This window comes from Bactrocera dorsalis, chromosome 4 (assembly GCF_023373825.1).
Source record: "Bactrocera dorsalis isolate Fly_Bdor chromosome 4, ASM2337382v1, whole genome shotgun sequence".
Taxonomy (NCBI): Eukaryota; Metazoa; Arthropoda; class Insecta; order Diptera; family Tephritidae; genus Bactrocera; species Bactrocera dorsalis.
Window position 1 is genome coordinate 42,356,175 of NC_064306.1, and position 24,612 is coordinate 42,380,786.

General features: G+C 35.2%; 1 protein-coding gene across 5 annotated transcripts in view; it reads left to right on the top strand.

The window, feature by feature from the left end:
* The window catches only part of LOC105224129 (neuroglian), a 137,286-nt gene that overhangs the window by 46,067 nt on the left and 66,607 nt on the right, over positions 1-24,612 (top strand). For all 5 annotated transcript variants that reach the window (XR_007422719.1, XR_007422720.1, XM_049456133.1 and 2 more), the window contains exon 3: positions 4,192-4,321. Coding sequence is in view for 3 of the 5 variants with exons in the window: in XM_049456133.1 (XP_049312090.1) it covers positions 4,192-4,321 (130 nt within the window). In the remaining 2 variants the exon portion in view is untranslated. The remainder of the gene's footprint in view (positions 1-4,191; positions 4,322-24,612) is intronic.

Consider the following 24,612-nt stretch of genomic DNA (forward strand, 5'->3'; position numbering starts at 1 on the left):
TTAGAAGTGGTTGTTTAGCGAAGCCACAAATGCAGATTCGTTGCGATATCCTTGTGTATACATAATGGTGTGAGAAATGGTAATAATTAATTAAAGATGTAACATACTTACATTGAATATAATCTGATAAGAATTCTTGAAAGTTCTGAGCTCCAAAAAGGCAAAATTATCCAGTATTGAAATCCTCTCTCTCCCTGCAATTACAGCATTTCCTTTGATACACTTAAGATCAAACATAAAAAAATTAAATCGATAAACAAACTTTCCTAGATTGTCACGACCTTTTTTTATGTTTGTGTGAAGTTTAATCTCCATGCGTCAATTAGTGTGTGTTTCGGCGATGGTTCTGGCCTCAGCATCCTGAACGCTGCTGCAGAGCAGGATAGTTCCAGTTCATTGCCGGCTACCCCTTTATGCCCGGCACCCATATTATGTGTACCTGTTTGCACACTGATAGGCGGTTCAGCTTTTCCATACACTACTCCACTAAAAGCGTAAATCAGCCCCTTGGAACAAGGTCCAGTCGTGTGTCTTTCCCCAAGGTCCTTATTTGTTGAGACGACACTATCTTCCCTTTGCTAAAACCTTCTGTTGCCATGAGCAGCATAGTATTTTTTAATAATACTTGTTTGATCATTAGATGCAGCGGTATGAGCAACAGCATGACTTCAAGTGCTTCGGTTAGGCAAGGGCGCATTGCCTCTGAGCACAGACGCAAGCGAGTCTTTGCAGCCTTGATAGTTGAAGGCCTACCGAAGACTGCGTTGCCTTGGATGCCCAAGCAACCGATCCATAAGGAACAATAGACCTTACGATCATATACAGCCACCTTATGATACCTGGCTTGCAGCCCAAGGATCTGCGGGTAGGCGTCTGCATATCATGAGTGTCTTGGTGGCTTTGGACAGTGTTAAATTGATATGCCTACTCCACGGTAAGGTTGAGTCTAATCAACCAAGGAATCTGACCTCTTTAGACACCTCCAACTCCCTGCCACCGAAAGTTAGTGGCCTTAAGCCCGGAAGAGAACTTCGCTTTGTAAAAAGGACAACGGTTATTTTTACCTAACACAAGTATTTGACTTACCTCCTCATGCAAGTCGTCCATTCACCTCTGTTAATGACTATAACAGTGAAAAAGTTAAAGAAACAGTGCTTGGAACACATCTTGTTGTTATTAGAGAGATAGCAGGAGATCTCTGTATTCGTTATGGATCGACTCAATCTATTTTAGTTAAAGTTTTGAGTATGTAGCCAAAATATACGAATCAGTTACATTCTAGCATGATTGTGATTGACTTTTTGGTAAAAACGAAACGAGACGCGTCGCACAGCCACTATATTTATTAGCATTGGCTCTTTGTGACTTTTTTCTGTTTTCGAAACTGAAAAAGTCCGCATCAAAGAACGCGCTATGAGTCCATTAACCCAATATACACATAAAAACCGCCAAAAAAGTTTGACATCGTGAACAAACAGCTGCCAAATACACACTAACTGACCTATGGAGATCAAACGACACATAAAATTGTAGCAATCCAATCCCAAAATTTTTGTGGATTCTCGCGCAGTTTTAATGGACCAGTCCGAGTCTACACACCTACATCAGATATATTTACAGTTACCCTAAAACATTTTGTCGAAAAATCTTTATATCTCGCTTTAGCAAAATGTCAACTGTGTGCCGCTGATACCGACACGTTCGCGATATGCACAAACTGAAATATCTACATTTTTACATTTGGGTGATCTCAACACGTTCAACTTCCATTTTTTACTTCAAAGTATTGAACTCTGCCACCTGACTCTTTTAGTTGGCCTACTTTCCTTAAGTAATTGCGTGGACATGCAGTTCAAATTCATTTAATACCACACTTTTTCATGCCAATGTTTTAAAATAGATGTTTACGTTCGCGAGTGTTGTCGGCATGAATGTGGTAAACACTGGCCGCATTTCCAACTGAGGGTCTGTCTGTCTATCTGTCTGTCTGTCTGTCTGTCTGACTGCGCTGTACGTACTGAATGTTCAAGTTCTATTTAGAATACACAGAGTGTGCAGGTGAGTTAGCGCATTCACGCCTTCATGAAAAAAGGCGGATAAAAATGTAAACATGCGCCGGTATTTTTAGACACCTGTTGTGCGTGAGTCGTGAAGGGATGGGATGTCATGTGTGGCTTGGTCTGTAGGAAAAACTTTTCAAATTCATTCATAGCTATGTATATAAAGTGAACTACTTTGGGTGGTGTCGAAGGTAACTTTAAAGCCGCCAAATAAATGGTGAATGTCGTTCCATTATTCGCAGACATTTTCATGATCTTCATAAGTCGAAGTATATTTTCCATATCAACAGTGGTACCAACGAGATGTAATCATTTTATTTTCTATGGGATTCAAACCCTCATACAATGAGCTCGGAACAATAATATGTTAGGAACTCTAAAGTATACATATGTAGTGGCATGTAATTAGAGATCACAAGGTCCACACTCCCACACATTTGTCGTAATTTTAGAATTTGAGTCAAATTTCCTTCTTCCAGTGTTATTAATATTTCCTTTGATCATTTCGGTATATGTATGTATGTTTTATGAATTACAAAAATTCAAAATAGTATCTCAGATACCATATTTTGTGAAACAGTTTCCTACAGGGCATCCTATTATAGTAGATAGTGCACATGCAAGTACTTTCTATTTCGAAATACTTTATATATTTTTTATGCGTACTTCATATATACTTTTTTGTTGCCTACCTTATTCGCTCCTATGCGGTGGCATCGTTGTCGTCGCGTCGCCTGTCTTCCTTGTTTTATACCGAACTCATAAAGTGCATTCATGCATTTTCGCTATAAATTTTGTAATGGCTCATTCATGATTTAAGTTCGCTGACTAATGTGTTTATTTAGACTTTTATATTTAGTGCCACACTTTCACATTCACTTCTCGCTGCTGCTGCCAAAATGTTGCTAGGGTTAAAGGTGTGGAATTTTTAATCGCGTTTTTGTTTGTATAAATGGTGACTCCATAATTTTTATAGCTTCTGCTGAAGTTTTTTTAATTTTCAATTTTATAATTAGTTTATAAATTTAGAAGTTCATAAAAAGTGCCAGTGGAATTTAGGCTCATTAAGTTTTTTTAATAAGTTGGGAAAGTTTTTTTTTTTTATAAACAATTTGGCAAAGTTGAATTTTTTCATAAACAAGTTGGAAAAATTGGATTTTATATTAAAGAAAATTTCATTAATATAATATTCTAGACTCACATCTAACTAGTTTGAAATTAAAAAAAACTGTTTTTCCATGTTGCGTTAGGTTATACCTTTAAGCACAACATACCAAAATTATCGATTGATATCATTAATAGGTTTTGAGTTATAGGCTTCTGAAGTGAAGATCCGCCCAGTTCATTCTGTTCCATCATCCTAAACGGGGTTTTCTCAAAACAATATTTGCTTGAGTAATTAATCAGACACACTTATCAAATAGCAATAAAAATTCCATATAATGGCCTATTAATTTTTGATTTAATAAATAAAATCGAAAGGCCAAAACCGACCAAAATTTTAGTTAAAAAAATTTTTTTTTTAGATCGTTGGTCATTGTAAATTATTTTCTAGTAGATAATTTTGTATAGAGTACATCTACGGAGATACCGCTGCAGTGGAGGATATCGTATTCAACTAAAAAATTATTTAAATTCAACAAAATTTTCACTTGTGTTAAAATATACCCTCAAAATATTGGAATAATTTATCATTTTTGTTATTTTGTTTTTCTTTTTTTTTTAATTTGGTTTTTTTTATTTTTTTTTAATTTAAAAATTTTTTTTGTACATTTTTTTTTATTTTTTTTTTGTTTATTTTGCTGCCATATTTTTTTAAATTTTGTTTTTAATTTTATATATATATTTTTTTGTTAGTTTTCTTTCTTTATTTATTTTTTTTTATAACTTTTATTTTAATTTTTTTGTTAATTTCCAAAAATTGCTTTTTAGGCTGACACGTTAGTAGGTTTTATTTCATTAATTTTCATTGCTTTAAGTATTTTTTTAATTTCTAGTTTTTTATATAATTTTTTTTATTATGTTTATTAATATTATATATTTTAAATTTGCATTTCTGTATTTTACATGTCTGCTCAATATTTTTCTATAATTACAATAATAATAATTTCCGTTTTACTTTCTTTTCCAGTAAATTCACCGCCTCGTATTATAAAACAACCCCCAACAGATGAACTGCTTTTCAAGGTCGCAGTACAAAATAAGGAAAGTGATAAACCATTCATCATTGAGTGTGAAGCTGAAGGAAAACCGGACCCAAGGTAGGCAAAAGTCAATAATAATTTCGTAAATTGTATATAATTTGATGGCAAAGGGCAGCCATAGAGTGCCCAAAGTCAAAGCAAACACTTTTTTAAACATAATATTATATGAACTGTATTAAAGCACAGCCATATTATTTATAAAGTGACCCACAATGCAGTCGCTAATTCAGTGTGTAGCTCACCACTTGTGGTGAGTTGTTGAAAAGGGGTGGTGTGAGTTGGTATGCCAGCGCCAGCAATTGTCGAATTAAATTGCAATTAACACAGCAGGAATTTACGCGATCGCATTGTTTTAATAAAAAATAAATAAATGAAGGAATAGAAACTAGAAAAAAGAAAATAAATTTTCTTCAAAGAAGCAATGCGCGGGCATTTCATATAAAAAATATTCGCGATTAATTTAATTTAATTTTTTTTATCGAATTAAAATGATCTGTCAGAATGAAACTATTTTAATTTGTTTTTGTTTTATATTTTTTAATTTTTTATATTTTTGTTTGCCATCAATTAACTTTATTTTTACTCACACACTCACCGCTTTGTATTGCTAAAGCTATATACATATAGTATATCGTTTTGCTTTTGCTTCATTTTATTTACGAGCACTCTCAGCCGCCTGCGGAATGCGTGTTGGAGTAAAAATAATAAAAATAAATAAATGATTTAGTAACAATAGCATGGCATAGTATATTCTTTTAGCTCTTCTAGCGACGCGATTTATTTTTAGTTACGCTGATGGCGGAAAACAATTTAGTGGCTGTTGTGGAAACTGTGCCTAAAGAATTCAATGCATATAGAAAAAACGATAACTTTTTTTTTGTAATTTTTAATTTTCTTTTTTTTTATTAACTTTCCCCACATGTTGCCTCTTATTTTGACTAGGCCCCCGTTAAATTGTTTTTAAAATTTCGTAGAGTATAAAATAGAAACATCTGGCAGTAATATACATATACTTGTAACAGGTCAATTGAAAAGTTCCCGGTCTATCATAGTATACATTTTTTTTTGCTAAAATTCATTTTTATATTGTACATAGTTCCAGTAGTCCTACTTTTCTATATCATTTTTTCAGTACGATTTGTCCTTTGCTTCAAAGTAAAGTTCGACGACCACCTGATCATTCGACGAAATTTTTTTCCTAGCGAGCATTCTTTTGAAATCAGAACAGAGAATAGTTGTTGAGGGCCAGATCTGGAGAATACGAGATTGCTGAATTGCTGTCGAAGCAATTCGAAGCCCAATTCATGGATTTTTACCACCATTTTCATTGACGATGTTGCATTGTCTTAGTGAAACAGCACTTTCTTGTTCGTCCTTCATACAGTCCAATAACACTATTTAATAGTTGCTGTCGATGGCTCTTCCTTTTTCAAGGTAGTCAATGCAAATTATTCCATGCACATCCCAAAATACAGACGGCATTAGTTTGGCAAGCCGACTGTGGGGGTTATCCACGCTTTGGTACGTTTAAGTCGTGTGCAGTACACTCGTATGACTGTCGATCGGACTTCGGAGTGAATAAATACTGCACTGCTCAACTTTTCGTTTTTTTTTGGGCCAAAGGTGAGCTCACGCTGTACCCACTTTGCACAGAGCTTTCTCAAACCCAAATATTCGTGAATGATATGGTGTGCAAGTTCATATTACATTTTTAGATTTAGTGTGCCTGCTATCTCGTACAACTTCATTTTACGGTTATCCAAAACTATTTTGTGGACTTTTTTATGTATCGTCGGTAACAACATCTTTTGGGTGTTCACTGCGTTCACCGTCTTCGTTGCTTATTTCCCCACGTTTAAACTTAGCATGCCAATCGTTGTTGATTTTTCTTGGCATTGTCCGGAAGCCCGCCACCAAGACAAGCTTTTGCTTTAACTGTATTTTTTCCTTTCAAAACTCAATATTTTCTCAAAACGCGAAATTCTGTTTTATTGATTATTTTCACAATAATAAAATTTGCTTTACTCAAAATTCTCAAACTAAAAATCGGACAGCTGTCAAATTTTTACACGCGACTTTTTAAGGTTAGTGCTAACTAAAAATCATATAATTTAATTCTAGTAGTGTTATCGAAGTACAGGGTAGGCCATTTAAAGTTGACCCATCTGGCAACGCTGTAACTTTTAACAGCGCTGACAAATCGGCTAATGTCATACCGCGTTAGAAGCGTCATTCGAAGACAATTTATACCATGGAACAGTACACTCCAAAAGAACGCGCTGAAATTGTTCAGCTTTATATTCAAAATAACTTTTCAATTGTGTTAACTCAACTTGACTTTTGGCGAAAACTCATCATGTCAGACGAGGCACATTTCTCGTTGAATGGAGGCGTAAACAAGCAAAATTGCCGATTTTATGCCACCGAAAATCCTCAATTAATTGAAGAACAGCCTCTTTACGACCAAAAAGTAACAGTTTGGTGCGGTGTTTGCGCGAATATGATCATCGGACCGTATTTTTTCGAAGACGATGATGGAGCCACGACAACAGTCAATGGTGAGCGTTATCGAGCCATGATAACGGATTTTGTGATACCCATTATTCGCGAAAATGACATGGATAACTTCTGGTTTCAACAGGACGGGGCTACATGCCATACAGATCGACCAACAATCAATTTATTGCGACCATTTTTCCCCGGGCGATTGATATCGAAAAATGGTGATGTTGACTGGCCACCGAGATCACCAGATTTGACGCCACCAGACTTTTATTTGTGGGGTTATTTGAAATCCAAGGTATACGCTAATAAGCCAAAGACCTTAGCTCAACTGAAAGCCAACATTCGACGTGAAACAGCCGCCATATCATCCGAAACATTGGCCAAAGTCATGGAAAATGTCGAAAAAAGAGTGCATTTAGCTGTCAAAGCTAAAGGTGCCCATTTACGCGATCTAATTTTTAAATATTAGCTGAAACAAATCCCCTTGGACCAAAATAAATTATTTTTGAAATGAACAAAAAACATTGTTTTCTTTTGTTCTTTTTTTTTAGAAACAAATGGGTCAACTTTAAATGGCCTACCCTGTATGTGTCAAGCATGGCACTTTTCAATTTACCTGTTACAAGAATATTGACTTTAATAACCATGAGTTGGGTAAGTTAAATAATAGACATTTTTTTAATAAATCTCCATAAAATTGGGGAAGATTCTTAAAAATAATTATAAGTTAAAATTCCTTTTAGTTTTCTTAAAATATACCATAAATCGGCACAAAGAAAAAAAAATGTATCACTCTTGATTTATATTTCAAAAATTAAAAATAAAAAAGGTTTTCTCCTACCGCATCACCCTCATTTGTAGATATGTACATATCCATACATACTTTCGATTACCACTTTGTTAGAAGAGTAATAATATTTGTAATTAAATTTAAACATACCATCTACATATATACATATTAGGTTGGCTTTTTAATTCGAATTAAATGTTATACACATTCTTATAAATATACCTACATATACTCAAATTACTTATCAATGATTGTGCCTAAGCATAATTTCAATATTAATATACCATGACTTTTCCGAATAACATTCGGATACTATATAAAAATAAACACATACATATGTGTGTAAAAGCCTTTATATTATTGCTTATGTAAAAAATTTAAAACATTTTTCGCTCAAAATACGCATAATTTGTTGTAAATATTTTCATGGCAATCAAAATGAGGTCATCTTGTTGACTTTTTACAGCTTTGATTTACTATTTGAATTTATTTATGTCTGCTGTTTATTTTCGTTCTTTAATTAACAATATATGTATTTTCATATGCTCAGAAGCATTTAGCTTTTAGCATTTGAAATAGCTAATAGCTTTTAGATATTTTTTTTTTAATTTTTTCTACCTTTTTTTTTGTTATATTTATAAATTTAAGTTATTACATTTCAATATTCTTTCTACCGTGGTATTCACAAATCCCAACAGATATTGATATTATAAATATACTTTTTGTATCATAAGGACTTTATAGTCATACTTTTCTCAGTTATATGTATGTCTATAAGAAAGGATGATCCATTTCGAGGCTCCCTACTTTTTCGTGTTTAATGAGGAATGTTTATTATCATTCGAAAGAACATTCGTTGGCATTTATTTTTTGAAGATTATCTCTTCTAAATGTTGGCCGCGGCTATGTCTCAGATGACCCATCCGTTCATTCCAATTTTCTATGACTCGTTCGAGCACTTTGACTGGTGACTTGCGAAAGACACGCGTGATGGTTTGTTTCAAGGTCTGAATAAAAGCGGAATTGTTCGCATAGACTTTAGACTTTACATATCCCTACAGGAAAATGGCTAACGGTGTGATATCTCACGATCTTGGTGGCCAATCGACCGGCCCAAAAGTTGAAGTTATATGTTCACCGAAGTGTTCTCTCAATAAATCCATTGATTGATCCAATGTGTTTGAAGTGACGCCGTCATTTTGAAACCAAATGTCACCCAAATCAAGAGCTTCAGGCATCAAATAGTCTGTTATGATGGCGCGATACCGGTCGCCATTGACGGTTACGTTCTCACCGGCATCATTTTTAAAGAAATATGGACCGATGACTCCACCGGCCCACAAACTACACCAAACTGTTGTTTTTTTTGGATGAAAAAGCAGCTCTTAAATCATTTCAGGTTGCTCTTCGTCTCAAATGCGCCAATTTTGCTTATTTACATACCCATAGAGCCAGATTCTCATCGCTAAAAAAAAATTTGTCTCGAAAACGTCGGATTTTCTTGGAACTTTTCAAGAGCCCATAGAGCCAAGCGATGTCGCTTGAGAAGGTAGAGCGATGGTGTTGCGAATAGTACGCTTAGTATGCCAATTATGTTGACCATAAGTTGAGCGAAGCCCTCGAAACAGATTCTTTACAGAACATGAATTTTCGTAATAAAGTTGAAGGGTATGTAAACTTTGTTCAAGCGTCAGTCTTTACATGATGAAATGCCAAACAATACTGAACAAAATGACATGACAGCTCGACATGACGTCAAAACAAAATGTTATTGAAGTATGAAAATTCTTTTAAGTTAATTTTTTGTTAATAAAATAAAAGGTCAAAAAATTAGAATTTATATTTATTTTAACCCAAATTTTATTTTAAATTTGAATTTTTTTTGTAATTTAATTTTTAATTTTTAATCCAGTATTTGAGTTTACAAAATGGAAAAAAAAATTCATTGAAATGTTAAATGTTGAGATTAAATTTCTCTCAACTGCATCTCAACAGACAGTAAACAGTTTACCGTTGCTGGTTTTTACCATAATCTCCGATTAACTGTGTATGACATTTATGTCGCCTCCATTTAAAAGCATATTTTCGCATCCCACACACACATTTCTACGCACTTCTTTCGCCATTCGCAATTTAATAAGCACTTTAGCCCCATTAAGATCTATCTGCAGTGCGTCCAACTTTGCACGCTTATCTGTGCCACATCGCGAAATTATTAATAGATCCGCCATACTAACCATTACTGTCACATTTACCAGCTCCACAAGCTGCACAAGTGCGTGGAGCAGGCTCGCACATTTCACAGTTGACCGAAAAAAGCAGCAAAACAAATTCATGTCTTTTTTGCCATTTTATTTTTCAATTTCAAATTCACGGTCATAAAAGTTGCAACGCATTAATATTTGCACGATGTCTGGCATAATTTGTTGGTTTACCGTGAAGAGCAGATCATCGTGCGAACTGCAGCAAGGGGAACACCAGCACCAGCTACGGTGTAGATAAACACATTTGGCTCCCTTGCCGCTGCGTCCACTGTGCGACGACGACACACATGCCACACAAATTTCGATTAATCGCCAACGCTGCTGCTGGTACTGCTGCTGCTGCCAGCGGCGACATGTTGCACATTGCTGCGGCTGTTGATTTTCGCCATCAAGTTGCTGGCAGCTGCGGGTACTTGAGAGTGCAATGCCGGCAACAACAATAACGACTACTGACAGCGTTCTACGCTTGGTGCAGCATGAGAAATCTGATTTGCTGAAGTGTTGGGCACACAATCTGACGCACGCTCATACTTTTCATATATACACGCTGGGTGTTGTAGTGATTGTTGCTGCGGCATTTGCAGTTACTTGCCGCTGATTATTATTTTATTGCACTTGTGATTAAGTCAAGTGGCTGCAACATCATCAGACAACTGCAACAGCAGCAACAACAGCCGGCGCAGTGTCTGACTGCAGTCGATTTGTTAGCGCTGCAACGCACACTCACCCATACTTATATTATGCACCGAAGTACACGTGTAACGCGCAGTGTGTACATATTTATCTGCCATCGTGCTGCCATGAAACAAGTGGCAGTTGTTGCGGTTTTTGCATTGCATGCCAGACGCAGCCGCGAAAAACTGGCGTGTGGAGAGTTTGGGCGTCTTTAGAGAGAAAAACGGGCGTTGTTGTTGCTTGTGCCGCCTGCCAACGTGACTTTTACAAATTGGCAGCGCTACAAGAAAATTGCACTTGCACATATTTCATACATGCGAATATCAATCTTGGATGTGTCAATACATAAGTATATATACAGATGGTTTATATATATATATGCTCTCATTACTATTTAATCTGATAACTTATTGAAATTTAATGTCAAATGCAATTTCTAAGCTACCGATAAATTATATGACTGCTAAATACGCTGCGGAGCTTTTAGAACATCCTTGAGACGTATGTATTTATAGATTACTTAGATAACCTGAATAGATAAAGGGTTGGCAGTATTAGTAATATTAAAGTGGTGTCCACTATTCCGGAAAAAAGAAATAGTAAATTTTCTACACGATTTCTTGGCTGTCAGGTGTTTTAGATTAGATTGTTAAGTAATTTATGGATGAAGCTTGCCACGATGTTTGTAACAGCCAGAATTAAACGTTGAAGACCCTATAAAATATATAAATCATTAGCGAGACGAGCTGAGTTCATTTTTTTTATAATAGTAGGGGGCAGCATCAAAAGTAGGACTAAGGAACTTTAATCCGCTTTCCATTTCTCAGTCGACTGACACCTGGGTGTCGTTAAGTTATCGACCGTAAAACTACCACCGAGTGAAGTTTTTAGCTTTTTCCTTCTATTTGAAAATCGAGGGCAATAAAATAACACATATTTAGAGTCTTCTACATACGCTGTACACGTCGGACAGTTCGGTCTAATGTCATTGTGGAATCTAATGTCTTCTGCCTATTCACGAGTGGAAGTCACGAATAAGTATGTTGGTGTTGCGTCCTTTGGATGAGGATTGCCACCGTTGCTGGCACATTTTGATGTTCCTGTTCTCTCCTCTATGATTGCCGATACTATTTTGGCTCAAGCTGGCATACTGAAATAATCGCCTATGTACTGCAATTATTTGCTTAGCATACGATTGGTGCTGCGTACAGTATTACGGAACTCATTGCTATTGCTATTAAAGCTCGCCCCGCTGGAACCCAACAGCCTCTATTGACCATTATTCTTGATAGAGCATCATATATTTTGTTTGCTTTAGCGGAAGTATACGACGCTAGATGTTTTTTCAATTTTAATTTGAAGTCCAATATTACTCACAAGTACTTCAGCTGCGGCTGTGAAGTAATCTCGCACACCCCTGTGGTGATCTATATTCGTTTTTCCACCTTACTGGTGCTTATAAGTAAAACTTTCGTTTTGTGCTCAGCCAGTTCCAGACTCACAGAAGAGAACCATTGGCGTAGACCATTTAAGCACTCATTGCATTTGTTTCTTAGGTCGACTAATTGTTTAGCCTGATAGCAGTGCCATTAGATCGTCCACATATGCTATTAGTTTCACTTTTTTTAGGTGCTGTCTTCTTAGTACCCCGACATACTTCCCGAAATTTTGCATGGGTTATGGTCTAGGGCAATGGTGTAATCTCCGTAGAAATTGTTCCGATCGAATCATTTTATTATATAGCTGGTCTATAACCTAAGCGATCGCTATCAAGTTCTTGTATCGTAAAGGGTATTAGCTTCGGTGCAACCATTTTTTTTCTTGTTTTCCATAAACTTTTGGATTAAAATTTCACAGATCTTACAAATACCGCGTAAACTCAAAATTTCTGAGCATATTTTCAAATATCCATATACTTTTACATTCGGTATACCAAATAAGTAAAAAAAAATAATTTCTTGAAATTCACATATGGATATGAACCCTGAACCAGGTTTCTCCATTTCTTGGAGTTGTTAGCTCTGCTCTAGATTGCGAATATGTTGGAGAAGCTTCTGTGAAAGCACTTCTATTGCTTTTTTATTTCATAATGCCAAATTAATTTGACTTTATATTATGATTTTCAGTTCACAATTTCTAATACGAGGCTGTAAATATCTCGATAATGCAAATTATTGCAGGAATGCAACGCTAATAACACTTACAGCAAGCATCCGCCAACAATTTTACCGCAACTCGTTTTGAAATTTCTTCCCTCTGTTTATACTCATACACGTACAATATCGGCGCCTGCTATGTAGTAGTCTTTAAAACTGGATAAGCTTACAGTATACTGACTAAATATTGAGACTTGATACTGTGTAAAAATTTTTAATGTATATAAGAAGGAAATATTGAGTTCATTTTTTGGTGTAGTAGTTGGATAATGTCATTTGATAGTTTCCTAAACAAACTGAAGTTTATTATTTTTGTTGCATAAAATTTTAAAATGAGTATTCTAAGGATTTTTTTTGCAAAACAACGTATCAGCAAAAATTGAAATTGATTTTCTTTATTGCTTACGATTTACTACATCATATTACATATATGTACATATGTTTGTATGCATCAAATTTTAAGCTTCCGCTATCAGATATAACCAATATATAACCATTTTATAACCGAAACTCAAATTATGTTTCAATATGAATGGCTTCAATTATATACTTTTTCCTTCGCCTGTAAACTTATAAAAAGTGATGTTACGTTATTTTTCATTTTAGGTGATATGTGTTATGAATATAAAAAAGTAAAGAATTTAATAAACCGTGTTTTAAAGTTAAATCTTAGTATGACTTTCTCATTTAAATCCCTCGTCCGAAATGTAGCTGTTAGGTGATATGTATTTTTCGGTAACATACTGTATACCGTTTTTGTACGCACAATATATAAGAGCAATTATAAAGCAGTAGCGCTTTTCAAAGTCATGGTAAACTATTTACCGGTCAACATATCAAACAACCTGACAACAACAAGCACGTTATGTACAACGTAGTCAGCGTCTTCGTTCAGCCGACGAAATGTTACCCAATAAACAATTTGTTTATGGGTCTGTTAGTTCAGGCGATTGAAAAGATATTCAATAATATCAACATTTTATATTAATCGAATAGTATTTTCTGATAAATTTTGCTTAATTTTGGCAAACTTACGGCTTCCCACAAAAAAGGCCTTTTTAGTGAAAAAATTAAACTTTATAGTGGCTTAAGGGGTTACATGGGTTTCCTCGAGTAAAAACAGCCAATTTCAACAATTTTTATTTTATATGAAAAATAAAATATTTTATTAGAATTTTTTATTGTTACAAACATATATTATTATCAAAGAAATCCTGAAATTTTTGGAAAAAAATATAGTAAACTCGGCCATTGCGACGCCATTTTCCCTTGGAAAAAAGATGTGTCCGCATAGGCAGGATAACTCCTAACAGTATCATCTAAAGTTAAAAATACGTGTTTTAGTTAAAACCTTAACTTAGAATGAAGGAAAAAACTGAAAATTGGATTTTTGGTTTTTCAAATAGTTTCAATCGAAAAAAATTCTTCGTCAAAGTGTTTAAGAAGTGTGTCTAAATTAACTGTGTAAAATTTAGGACAATATTCTTGAGATGTTGTAGAATTTAATAAGACAATTGAAACCCGTAAATCCATGTTGACCCCCTTAATAATATTTGGAAAACAGGAATTTCTTCTGGAACCACATTTCGAAATTAAAAAAAATCAAATCTCAAACACCGAGCAAAGAAGCATTTCTCCTTTTTAGGACATTCCCTTAAAATTAAAAAAAAGTCGGCAAGTAGTATTAGAGTCTGTTGATATCATAAAGAAAAGCCATATAATAATATATTGAGATATGTATTTGAGAGCTACATAACAAACAAAAATACAATTTTGTTAAAACAACGTATAGAATTATCGAGACCATCGCAGACTAAAGCAGAAACTATAACAGACTACTATTAAATCCACATAAAACTGAATTGGCCGCCAACCAAGAGGGTTAACTGGTAAAACCAGCTCTTGTCATACTCATCATCTATTCATGACCATGTAGCAATGGCAACGTAGTATGAAGGTGATCATTGGAGGTGGTGGGGGACGCAAAGGTGTGGTACTCTTACCCATTGACAGGCAGCTTCACGAGCGCCAGCATCGCCAGTCTCTCACTATATTCTCCATGCGATTCGCAAGAACAACTTGTCTGCCTTTGAATAATTTATTAATGACAGCAGAGTTCTTCGTTTTATGTGTCGAGTCAATACAAGAATCGTACAGACAGACAGAAAAACAAAAGAAAAATAAACATGAATAAATAATAAACGCAATAAAAACGATGAAACGATGGAACTACAAAACTACGAGCCAATAAACGACGGCGAACTGAATGAAGTTAATTCGGAAAAGGTTACGTAATACGTTTACGTGTTTATATAACATGCCTGCCTGGTCGGAAGACAACGGGTTGGCATTTATGGTTACATATTTGCATACATACATACATACAAACATTCTGAGTGGCCGTGTTTAGCTTGCTATGAAAATTCCTTTGCATAATCTGCCGCCTTTTGTCGTAACATGCTTGTCAATTACGTAAAATGAAGTAGCAGTTATTTTACTCTTTTCCTCAATCCATACACGTTTATTAAATATGCTTTTTTATGTATTCATCACAAACGCCATTCACTTATTTAGATTGCCACCGCATGATGGTGACCACAAAAACCGTTGGAAAACCGCTGCGTAGCGGTCGAAAGGCCGTCCAACTAACGACAGTGTCAACTAGTAGTGCCGCAGTATGAACACACGAGTATGTATGTATGAAGTTCGTTTTTGTGGTACACGAGAAACCTGAAACGGTGTTTTTCCTTTTTCTTTACCTTCTCTAACTCGCTAGTCCACGAAATGCAGTTCATGGAAAATTCAATGTTGCAATTTGTGCGTGTGTAGTGATATACGCGTATGTATACTCCCATTTGGCCGCAATCTAAACGCCGTAAAACGTCAAACATCAACAACCACAACCGCAGCTACAACCACAGTCACGGCAAAAGATTAATTTCCCAATTTACGACAACTCGTCACGAGTTGCGAGTTGCGAATGTAAACGAATTTGTACAGATACCTGAAAATGGTTTACAAGCGGTGAATTCTAAGGCTGAGAACATAGCAGAGCAGTGTGTAGTGCGTTGTAGTATGAACAGAGGTGTTATATCTAAAAAGAAATCTCGTTTGTTGTATTTATGATATTTTTATTTTTCAAAGATTTGTAGATTTTGACTTAAGTTTTCAAAAAATTATGACTTCTTGAGTATCCAATAGCGTTTCTTAAATTTTTATCTAAATGGTTGGTAACCATGTTTTCGAAAATTTTGACATTTTCTAGGCGTTTTAGCGATCCGAACAGGGTTGAATCCCCGAATAATACCCTTTTTAAGGATGAAATCGATTTTAATTCCGCTAGCGTAGAACCGGCTATTGTGAAAATGACATGACAAGTGCTCTTATATACTATCTATAACGTTCTTATATACCATATACAATGCCAGTGTAGCGCTCAATATATTAAAATTGCCGTATCAGTCGAGTCATTTGTGACTAATCTTCAAAGTTTGTGCTTTAGCTCTACTATGTGTTTAGCCTTGCTCACTCTCCAGCATCGCAAAGCTATTATCTTGCAATATTGGTTTATTTACTTTGCTAATGGCAATTGCCAATCTACATGGATGTTCCTGCACTCAGGATGCGACAGTGCATTTGCCAATCAAAAGCGTAAATAGATACATTTTCAGTGTCTCTCTATAGTTTTAGTTGAAGTATGTGACACTGGAGGAGAGCTGTAGACAAAAACTTTTTTCCAATATGTTATTGAACTGTCGCTAGTTCATCTTTTAGTATATCAATTTCCATTAGTCAATGTCAAAGCTGCTACGGATTGTGTTGTTTTATGTACTGAGATTAGCTTGGGTGCAAATTTAAAGTGGGTGTGGAATATTTTAACTCAACGGTTGTTAAATTCAGTTTTTTATTTCTAGTGTACTTAATAGTTTAGGGAAATTTGAAGGTTTTTCTGCCTTTAAATATTAAAGAAAAATTAAGGGATTAGGTGTGTTTCAGAGGTACAAAGAAAAAAACAGTTTTTTTAATATAAACAATCATATATGTATTTCAAAACTATAATATGGCATATCAAAGATACATATTTGAACAATGTCTCCTGAAGTTTTGATATAAAAATGTTGAAAAATCAGCCGTTGAGACCTCATCTACCTGGGTGTGCTCTCGCTAAAAAAAAATATTCCGTTAGTACACATATAAAACTCGTGTTTGAACGAAGGAAAAAAAATAAGTTGTAATGAAAAAACTAAAAATAAAATGCTTAATTCAACTAGATAATAGTAGTAGACAGTTATTTTAAAGATGTGTACACAATTCGAACTAAATCGGTCCATTACTTTTCGAGAAATCGTGTCTACCGACTTCAAATTCACTATTTGGTTGGACAGTTTCGACGTGATATTGGTAAATCCACGTCCCGTCACTAGTAATGATGTGCTTGATGATTGTGGGATTCTCTGCTACCTTGTCAAGCTTCTAATCTGCGACCTCTAGACGTCGTTTTCGCAAAAGTTTTAGATCAGATTTGATTTGTTTCATACCCATTACCCAACATTAACTAAAGTGTGTTGATTCGATTCTTAAGAGATTTTGAGATCCTCTGATATCATGCCACTTTCTTCAAGCAGAGTTTCTTTGATTTTTTTGATGTTATCGATATTAACAGAGGTGGATGGCGTACTCGTATAAGGCAAGTTCTCGATCACCCTCTGATCTAAATGCGTCACTAAAATATTTGTCTTCGTAATAAGCGAAAGCCTTAAACACAAAATTTCAAACAAACGTGTCGTTACATTTTTGTTCATAGAAAAAAATTACCATAAAAATCCACCATATCTGATCAGTCCGGGCCAAATTTGATCATATGAAATTATTTGCAAAACTTTGCAAAGTTTGTCTAAAGATTGTCCGATTCATCGAACCCAACAAAAAAGAGGAGCAAACTATTTATAAATATGTATATAGCAAGGAATGTTCAACTATGGGAACCTTAGGCTGAAGTCAAAACATACTGTTGCAGTGTTGAGAATATTCGAAGAACCATTTTTACTGATTTGTAATTCTGTGGCTCTAATTCTTCTCGCAAAAAATGTCAAAGGTGATAACTCGCTAAAATAAAAAATTTTAGTGGCTCGTAAAATTTTGTTTAATAACATAAAGTGTAGGTCTACAAAATATATATATGTACATACATAACCTAAAATATTTAATTAAATTTTATAAGCATCTAAATACTTTTATGAAACCTACATTTTACGTTATTATCACCTCTCGCTTCACCTTTTAATCTAGAAAACTTCATAAAACTTTTCATTTACCGCCAATGAAAAGCAACTAGGTGCCCCTATAATGGCCCTCTCAGTTAGTGCCTGCCAACACGCCAAATGAATACATACGAACATAACTGTTTTAATCCACAATTGCAGAAATGTGAATTTTCACAATCACTCCACGTTATGCAAGCGATTTGAGGAGTAGCTATACCGGCATGCCGGCACTTTATTCTTGTTGCTATTGCTCCACTGCGGCAAGCGCCGCATTCAAATCCGTTCTCGCGTAAATGTAAACGAACTGCCACAGAATACAGCGAAAGAATGCAAAAAAAAAATTAAGTGAAAAATAAATAAATAAAAATTCAACATGAAAACAGTAAATCCTACTTTACGAGCACAACCACCTTTGCCGGCTGCCCTCAGGCGCACAACGAGAAATAATGCATGCCTGTGTGTATGTGTGTGTTTAGCCATGATTTTCAAAGGATTGCAATCGCCCTCGCCACATACTCGTGAATATGTACATACATACTCGTATACCTACTTATGTACGTGCCTCCATTAATTTGTATGTGAGTACGTGCGGAGTTGTAACATTTCCCACCTGCCACGCCATGGGGGTCGTCAAGGCATGCCTACGAGCACCACCGACTCAACAGTGTGCAAAATCGTAAGCAACTACCAACAACATGACTGCGTGCAATTTTCGCAACAGAGATAGAGCAGCATCCGTCCTAGAACGGAGCATCCACAAAACAATAATAACAACAGTCTTACAAGGCACTGGGGAGTCTACGCACCGTTATTTGCTTTTTCAAATTCTACATATTGCGATGTTTATAATTTGTTTTATTGCATTTCACTTACGAGGGTAGTTTGAATCCAATGAATTTTGGATATCATACCTTTATTTAAGTAAAAAAACAGCTGACATAACCTCTTCCGTGCTTGATAAAAACTAAGACCTTCTTTTTTTCATTCTACAACAGAGTTTTATACTGGATTTCCTTTTTTTCGTCGATAAAATAATTCTTCTTTAGCATAAAATTGGAAGATTTGCAATTGAGTTAAAGTAATTGGATTTTTGATAGGTTCTTATCTTCTTCTTCTTCTTTACTGTAGCAGACCCCGCTTACGCGGTTATAGCCGAGTTTACAGCAGCGCCAGTCGCTCTTCCTTTTCGTTGTTTGGCGCCTTTTGGAGATTCCAAGTGTATCCATGTCCATCTCGACCTGGTATTTCCAACGAAGTGGAGGTTTTCCTCTTTTTCTGTTTCAGCCGCAGATAGTGCGTCGAATACTCTCAAAGCTGGAGTTTTTACATCCATCCGGATAGCCAGAGCAGCCGCTGTCTCGTTCCATCGAATGCGATATTCGCCGTGGCCAACTCGCAAAGGACCATAAATCCTTCGCAGAACTTTTCTCTGGAAAACTCGAAACGTCGACTCATCAGATGTTGTCATCGTCCATGCCTCTGCACCATATTGCAGGACGGGGTAATAAAGTGACTTATAGAGTTTTGTTTTTGTTCGTCGGGAGAGGATTTTACTTCTCAATTGCCTACTCAGCCCGAAGTAGCACCTGCTGGCAATAGTTATTCTGCTTTGGATTTGTTAGGTTCTTTACCAGAGCCAATATAAGAGATCTAGTTATGACGCCTATGGTTACAGCCTTCCCACGCATTTCATGTCCAATGTACAATATTATATTCCAATATGTCGAGAGCCATTCCTAGGCTCTTTCTTATAGTTATAAGATCTTTATAGTATTTCTCAAGTCTTCTTCCTCTAACTAATGCCAATGATTTTGGGAAATTTTGGCTTTTGGAGAAAAGACGTCCTTCTTTCTAGCTTATTTTCATCAAAATTAAGTAAGCGGTATTGTTATTTCAAACTGCCCTAGTAAATGGCTTTTATATATATGTATTTTTTGTAATGTTTAGCTGTTTTTCGTACTCTATTCTTTTTTAATTTTGTTTCCCATTTTTGGTTGCCAACTTTTGCTGTTATTTGATTGCAATTTGTTGCTCTGCGTTCGCATTTCCCAGCGCTTAGATACTAGTTTTGGATGTTTTTTCACTTGTTCTCTTTTTGCCGACCAATCCCATTAGTAGAATTGTGTTTTCGGCTGCTGCAACAGCTTCTCTGTTTCCCATGCACTCGTGTAACCGCAGCGGTGTGCCGTAATGTACCTGCCACATACCTGTCTCTAATGGAAATGCATTCCAAATTCGTTGTCTCAGTGGAGATTGACACATTTTTGTTTTTTGCATACATTTCGTTGTATTTCATTCAACAAAAGGTTATCCAATTACTTTTTCGATTTTTTTTATTTATTTCCATTTTTTAGGAAGAATTTCTCGTTCAACTGAAATTCAGTTCATTTTTTAATCAAACTTAAAGAAATTAAGTGGAGTAATTAAGATGTTTTTGAAAGCTAAATAGGACAACAAAACAAACAAATGTTTTTGAAATTTGGCATGGTGACTTGATTTTTATTTCAATTTGCTTTTATATTTTCTCCAGGGGTTACATCGGTACCTCGGTTAAAAAAAGCCTTTCTTCATCAATTTCTTCTCATATAAAAATGAAATATTTCATTAGAAATTCTGAAATTTAGGAAAAAAAAAATATTTTAAACTCGGCCATTGGGACACCATTTCCAGTGACCCTCGGCAAAAAGTTGCGGTTGCGTTGGCAGGATAACTCCTTACAGGATCATCTAAAGTGAAAAAGTACGTGTTTTAGTTAAAACCTTAACTTAGAACTTGGACGAAGGAAAAAAAACTGAAAATTGAATTTTTGGAAAAATGAAAATTAACGACTTTTTTTCAAATCAGTCAACTTGAAAATTTAGGACAATATTGTAGAGGTGTTGTAGAATTTAATGACACACTACAAAAATCGATTTTTTGAAACAAGCAAACCCATGTAACCCCTTAAGGGGTTGTATCGACTTGCAAATCAGAAAGAATCATTTTTCTGTTAATTTGCTAGTGATATCAACAAGAAAGACGTGATATTAAAATGATCTCAAATTTTGGTTAAAATGGTTTCTATTTTTTCGTTATTCAACTAATTTTATTCTGCTCATGGTTTTAACAAAATGTTGGCCAAATGGCTACCATGGCCACTTTTCAATGAGCCGATGCAGCATTTCGGCTGGAATTTCGGTTATAATGCGCTGAATGTTGTCTTTGAGCTTCTCGAGCGTTGCTTATTGATTGTTCTAAATCTTTGATTTAAATTATATGTACTTGTCTGGGCCCTTGTCGAAATTAACGATTTGTCAAACCTTTCACCTGTCCATATTTAGATGTGAAACCTGAGGCGGCGCCCCGTCTTGTTGGAAACAGAAATCGTCAGTTTCGATTTCAACAAATTCCGGGGGAAAAAAAATGGGTCAGCATCATTTCATAACTCTCACTATTGATGGCATTTCCAGCCTCATTTCGAAAGGAATGAAAACCGTCATACCAGAAGCCACCACACGAAGCTGTGACTCAACCAAATAACGACAATGTTGTTTCTTTCCGAAAGCATTAAGCCTGAAATGTGACTCATCGAAGAATATTTTTTGCAAGAACGTTAATTAACGTAATAATCTTGGACAATTGCCAGGCGTTGAACCGAAGTAAAACTTGACATGCTGAAATAACAAACCTTACTAAACACACTGACAAAATTTTACATAAATCCGTAAACAAACATCATGCCTATTGATGGACGCTATATAAATTCCGCTAATGATCGAAGGACCAGTAAAATTTTTCATTATTTACTATATAAGGTCGGCCCATCCAAAAAAATCGTTTTTTTGTGGAAAAATGTACACTTCAGAATTACTAATTAAATGGAATGGTTTATCAAATATTTTCCTTTAACTACGACCCGAAAAATGTATTTAATAAGGTTGTGTGAAACTATCAAAACGTTTCGGAGACTTTTTCCTCACCAACTCTGAAAACAGCATTTCGAGAAAAAAATCTTCCAAATACGCACAAATCTCAAAAACTATTTTCCGGTTCAACTTCAAAATTTCAGATAATTTTCTCTAATCGTTCACCTTCTTCTTTATTGGCGTAGACACCGCTTACGTAGTTATAGCCAAAAAAGGAATTTCATCCCAGACTGTTTTCTATTTTTATTGCGAGGTGTTTTTTTTTACTTGGCGGGTCCCAAACCCAGCGCACAACCTTGGGGAGGCTTCACCTTCTCACTTTAGCTTGCCTTCAAACTAATGTTTTTGTTTTTGGCTACCCAGAGGATAATTGGTCTAAGACCGGAAGTCGTGAGCTGCTTGAGCCATATGTAAAAGAATTGTTTCTGGCCACTCCTATGTGAATGGCGCTCAGAGAGCTTTTCTCACTTGCGTGAAGTGGGCTTTATAAGAAACACTACGCAATAAAAATGTTCATATCCAGCAGCACTCCACACCATATTCCGCTAGAAAATGCATAATCGAAAATTATAGCTCTCATAATTTGTTGGGACACCGCTAGAACCAGTTCCAGTAACCCTATCTGGTTGCTAACCAAAAACGCCAACACAAAATTATAACCAAGAAAACAGCAAAAACGAAAAATAAAAACAAAAACAAAAACGGCGGTGGAGTTGGTAAATATTAATTGTTTTTGTATTCATACCTCTACCCTCTAATATATAATATATGTATGTTTACATATGTACATATATGTGTGCTATATACATCAAGATGTGCTTATGAAGCGGCTACGGCGTGTATGATGTCATTGAATTACGTTGCCACCATCAGCTCCCACCGCCTGTTGTCATCGTTTTTGTCTGTCATTAACGCCAAAACAAGTTTGGTGTAGCGAGCGCCTGCTCTTTTTGTTTTTGTTGTGGCCACAACTTAATGCAAATATACAAATATTATAATTTGTTTTGTTTTTGTTTTCCGAAATACTTTAGCTTTGTGTTGTTGTTGTTCGTTGTGGTGTATGGTATAAATTACGCGCACGAAAAAACGACAACACACGAAAATTGGTGCGTGAAATTGAAAGCCAGCGAAAAAAGTCGAAAAGCCGGCAAAACGACAACGAAAATATGACACAATAATCGCGACAAGTGAAACACACTCAAATTTCCTACATATTTAATTTTTTTGTTTTTTTTTTTTGGTGTGATTTCCTTTTATTTTTTGTCTACCATTACCACGAATTAATGTTACTTACTTATAATATATGTATATCAAACCAGTTTTTATTCTATTTGAGTGAGGTGAAGTAATGAAAAACCTATTTGCCTTTGCCATTATAGGCTATTAATCCTCTGCGCTGACGCGTTCGACAGCTTTTAAATATAGAAAAGTGATCTCTGGTGAATTATTTGATTATGGTAATTAATGTAAAATTATATCAATAAAATAAGAGTGTTAGTTAGCCTAGTAAAGCTCTCGGTTTGAAACCTTTATTAATACCTACAGTACCGTTCAGCTAATTGAACGCATAGCGCTTGTCGTAATTTTGGTGAAGATATTTCGCCTAGTGACAAAGTTCCGAACGTTCAGTTTGTTTGGCAGCTATATGCTATAATAGTCTGGTAACGTCGATTACGACAGATAAACACCTTCTTGGCGAGGATAGAACATATGCAAAATTTTTTAGCAATATCTCTAAAATTGAAGGTGTAGTTCGTGTACGAAGTTAGACGACACCCTTAAAATATCATATGAAGGACGGAAACAATTATAATATATAGTATATGTGGGATCTAGTCTGGAATATCTAAACTAATTTCATTAAAACTGCTCAAAAAGCTACTAAAAGAAAGATGATCTCATAGTACTTGGGGTCTGGAAAAGATTAGGGTTTCGGTAATTTATAGATAAGTGCTGTTATTTGTCAGGCATTTTTTCGAGTTTCGCCAAATAACTAAGTTAAGGTGTTACATGGGTCTCCTCGGGTAAAAAAACGCCTTCGTTTAACAATTTTTTCTCTTAAAAAAATAAAATATTTTATCAGAATTTTTTATTGTAACAAACATATACTATAATAACAAAGAAATTCTAAAACTTTTGGTAAAAAAAAATATTTTATTTAACTCCTTACAAGATCATCTAAAGTGAAACCTTTAGAACTCGGACGAAGGAAAAACAAACTGAAAATAGCACTTTTGGCAGAGATTTTTACAAAAAAATTAAAATTTCAGTTAAAAATTCACGACATTTTTTTCTTGAAATAGTTGTAATCGAAAAAATCCTTCATCCAGTCTTCAAGAATTGTGTTTCAAAGACCTGTGTAAGATTTCATGAAGATCGGTTGAGTAGTTCTCGAGAAATCTTGCCAACCGACTTCAAAAACACAGTTTCGAGAAGAACGCGTTTAAAGACGGCGCACTAGTCTAGCTAGCCTCGAGCGCACAAGTTCTTAAGACTGTATCTCCAAACCTATTACTCGGATCAACTTCAAAATTTAGGACAATGTTCTAGAGATGTAGTTTTAATACGACCCATAAACCCATGTAATCTCTTAAAACTTGTATTATCTGATGTAGACTCGAAACGGTCAGTACTATTAAAATCGCATCCTATAAAAATTAGCTGTGATTATAATCACAAGTTTTCTCTTTTCATATTTTCTAGTACTTAAGTAGTGACTATGCTAACTCTCGAATTGATTATGAATCATTCTGAAGTATGCAATTGTATTTGTTCAAAAAGTGGGCCCA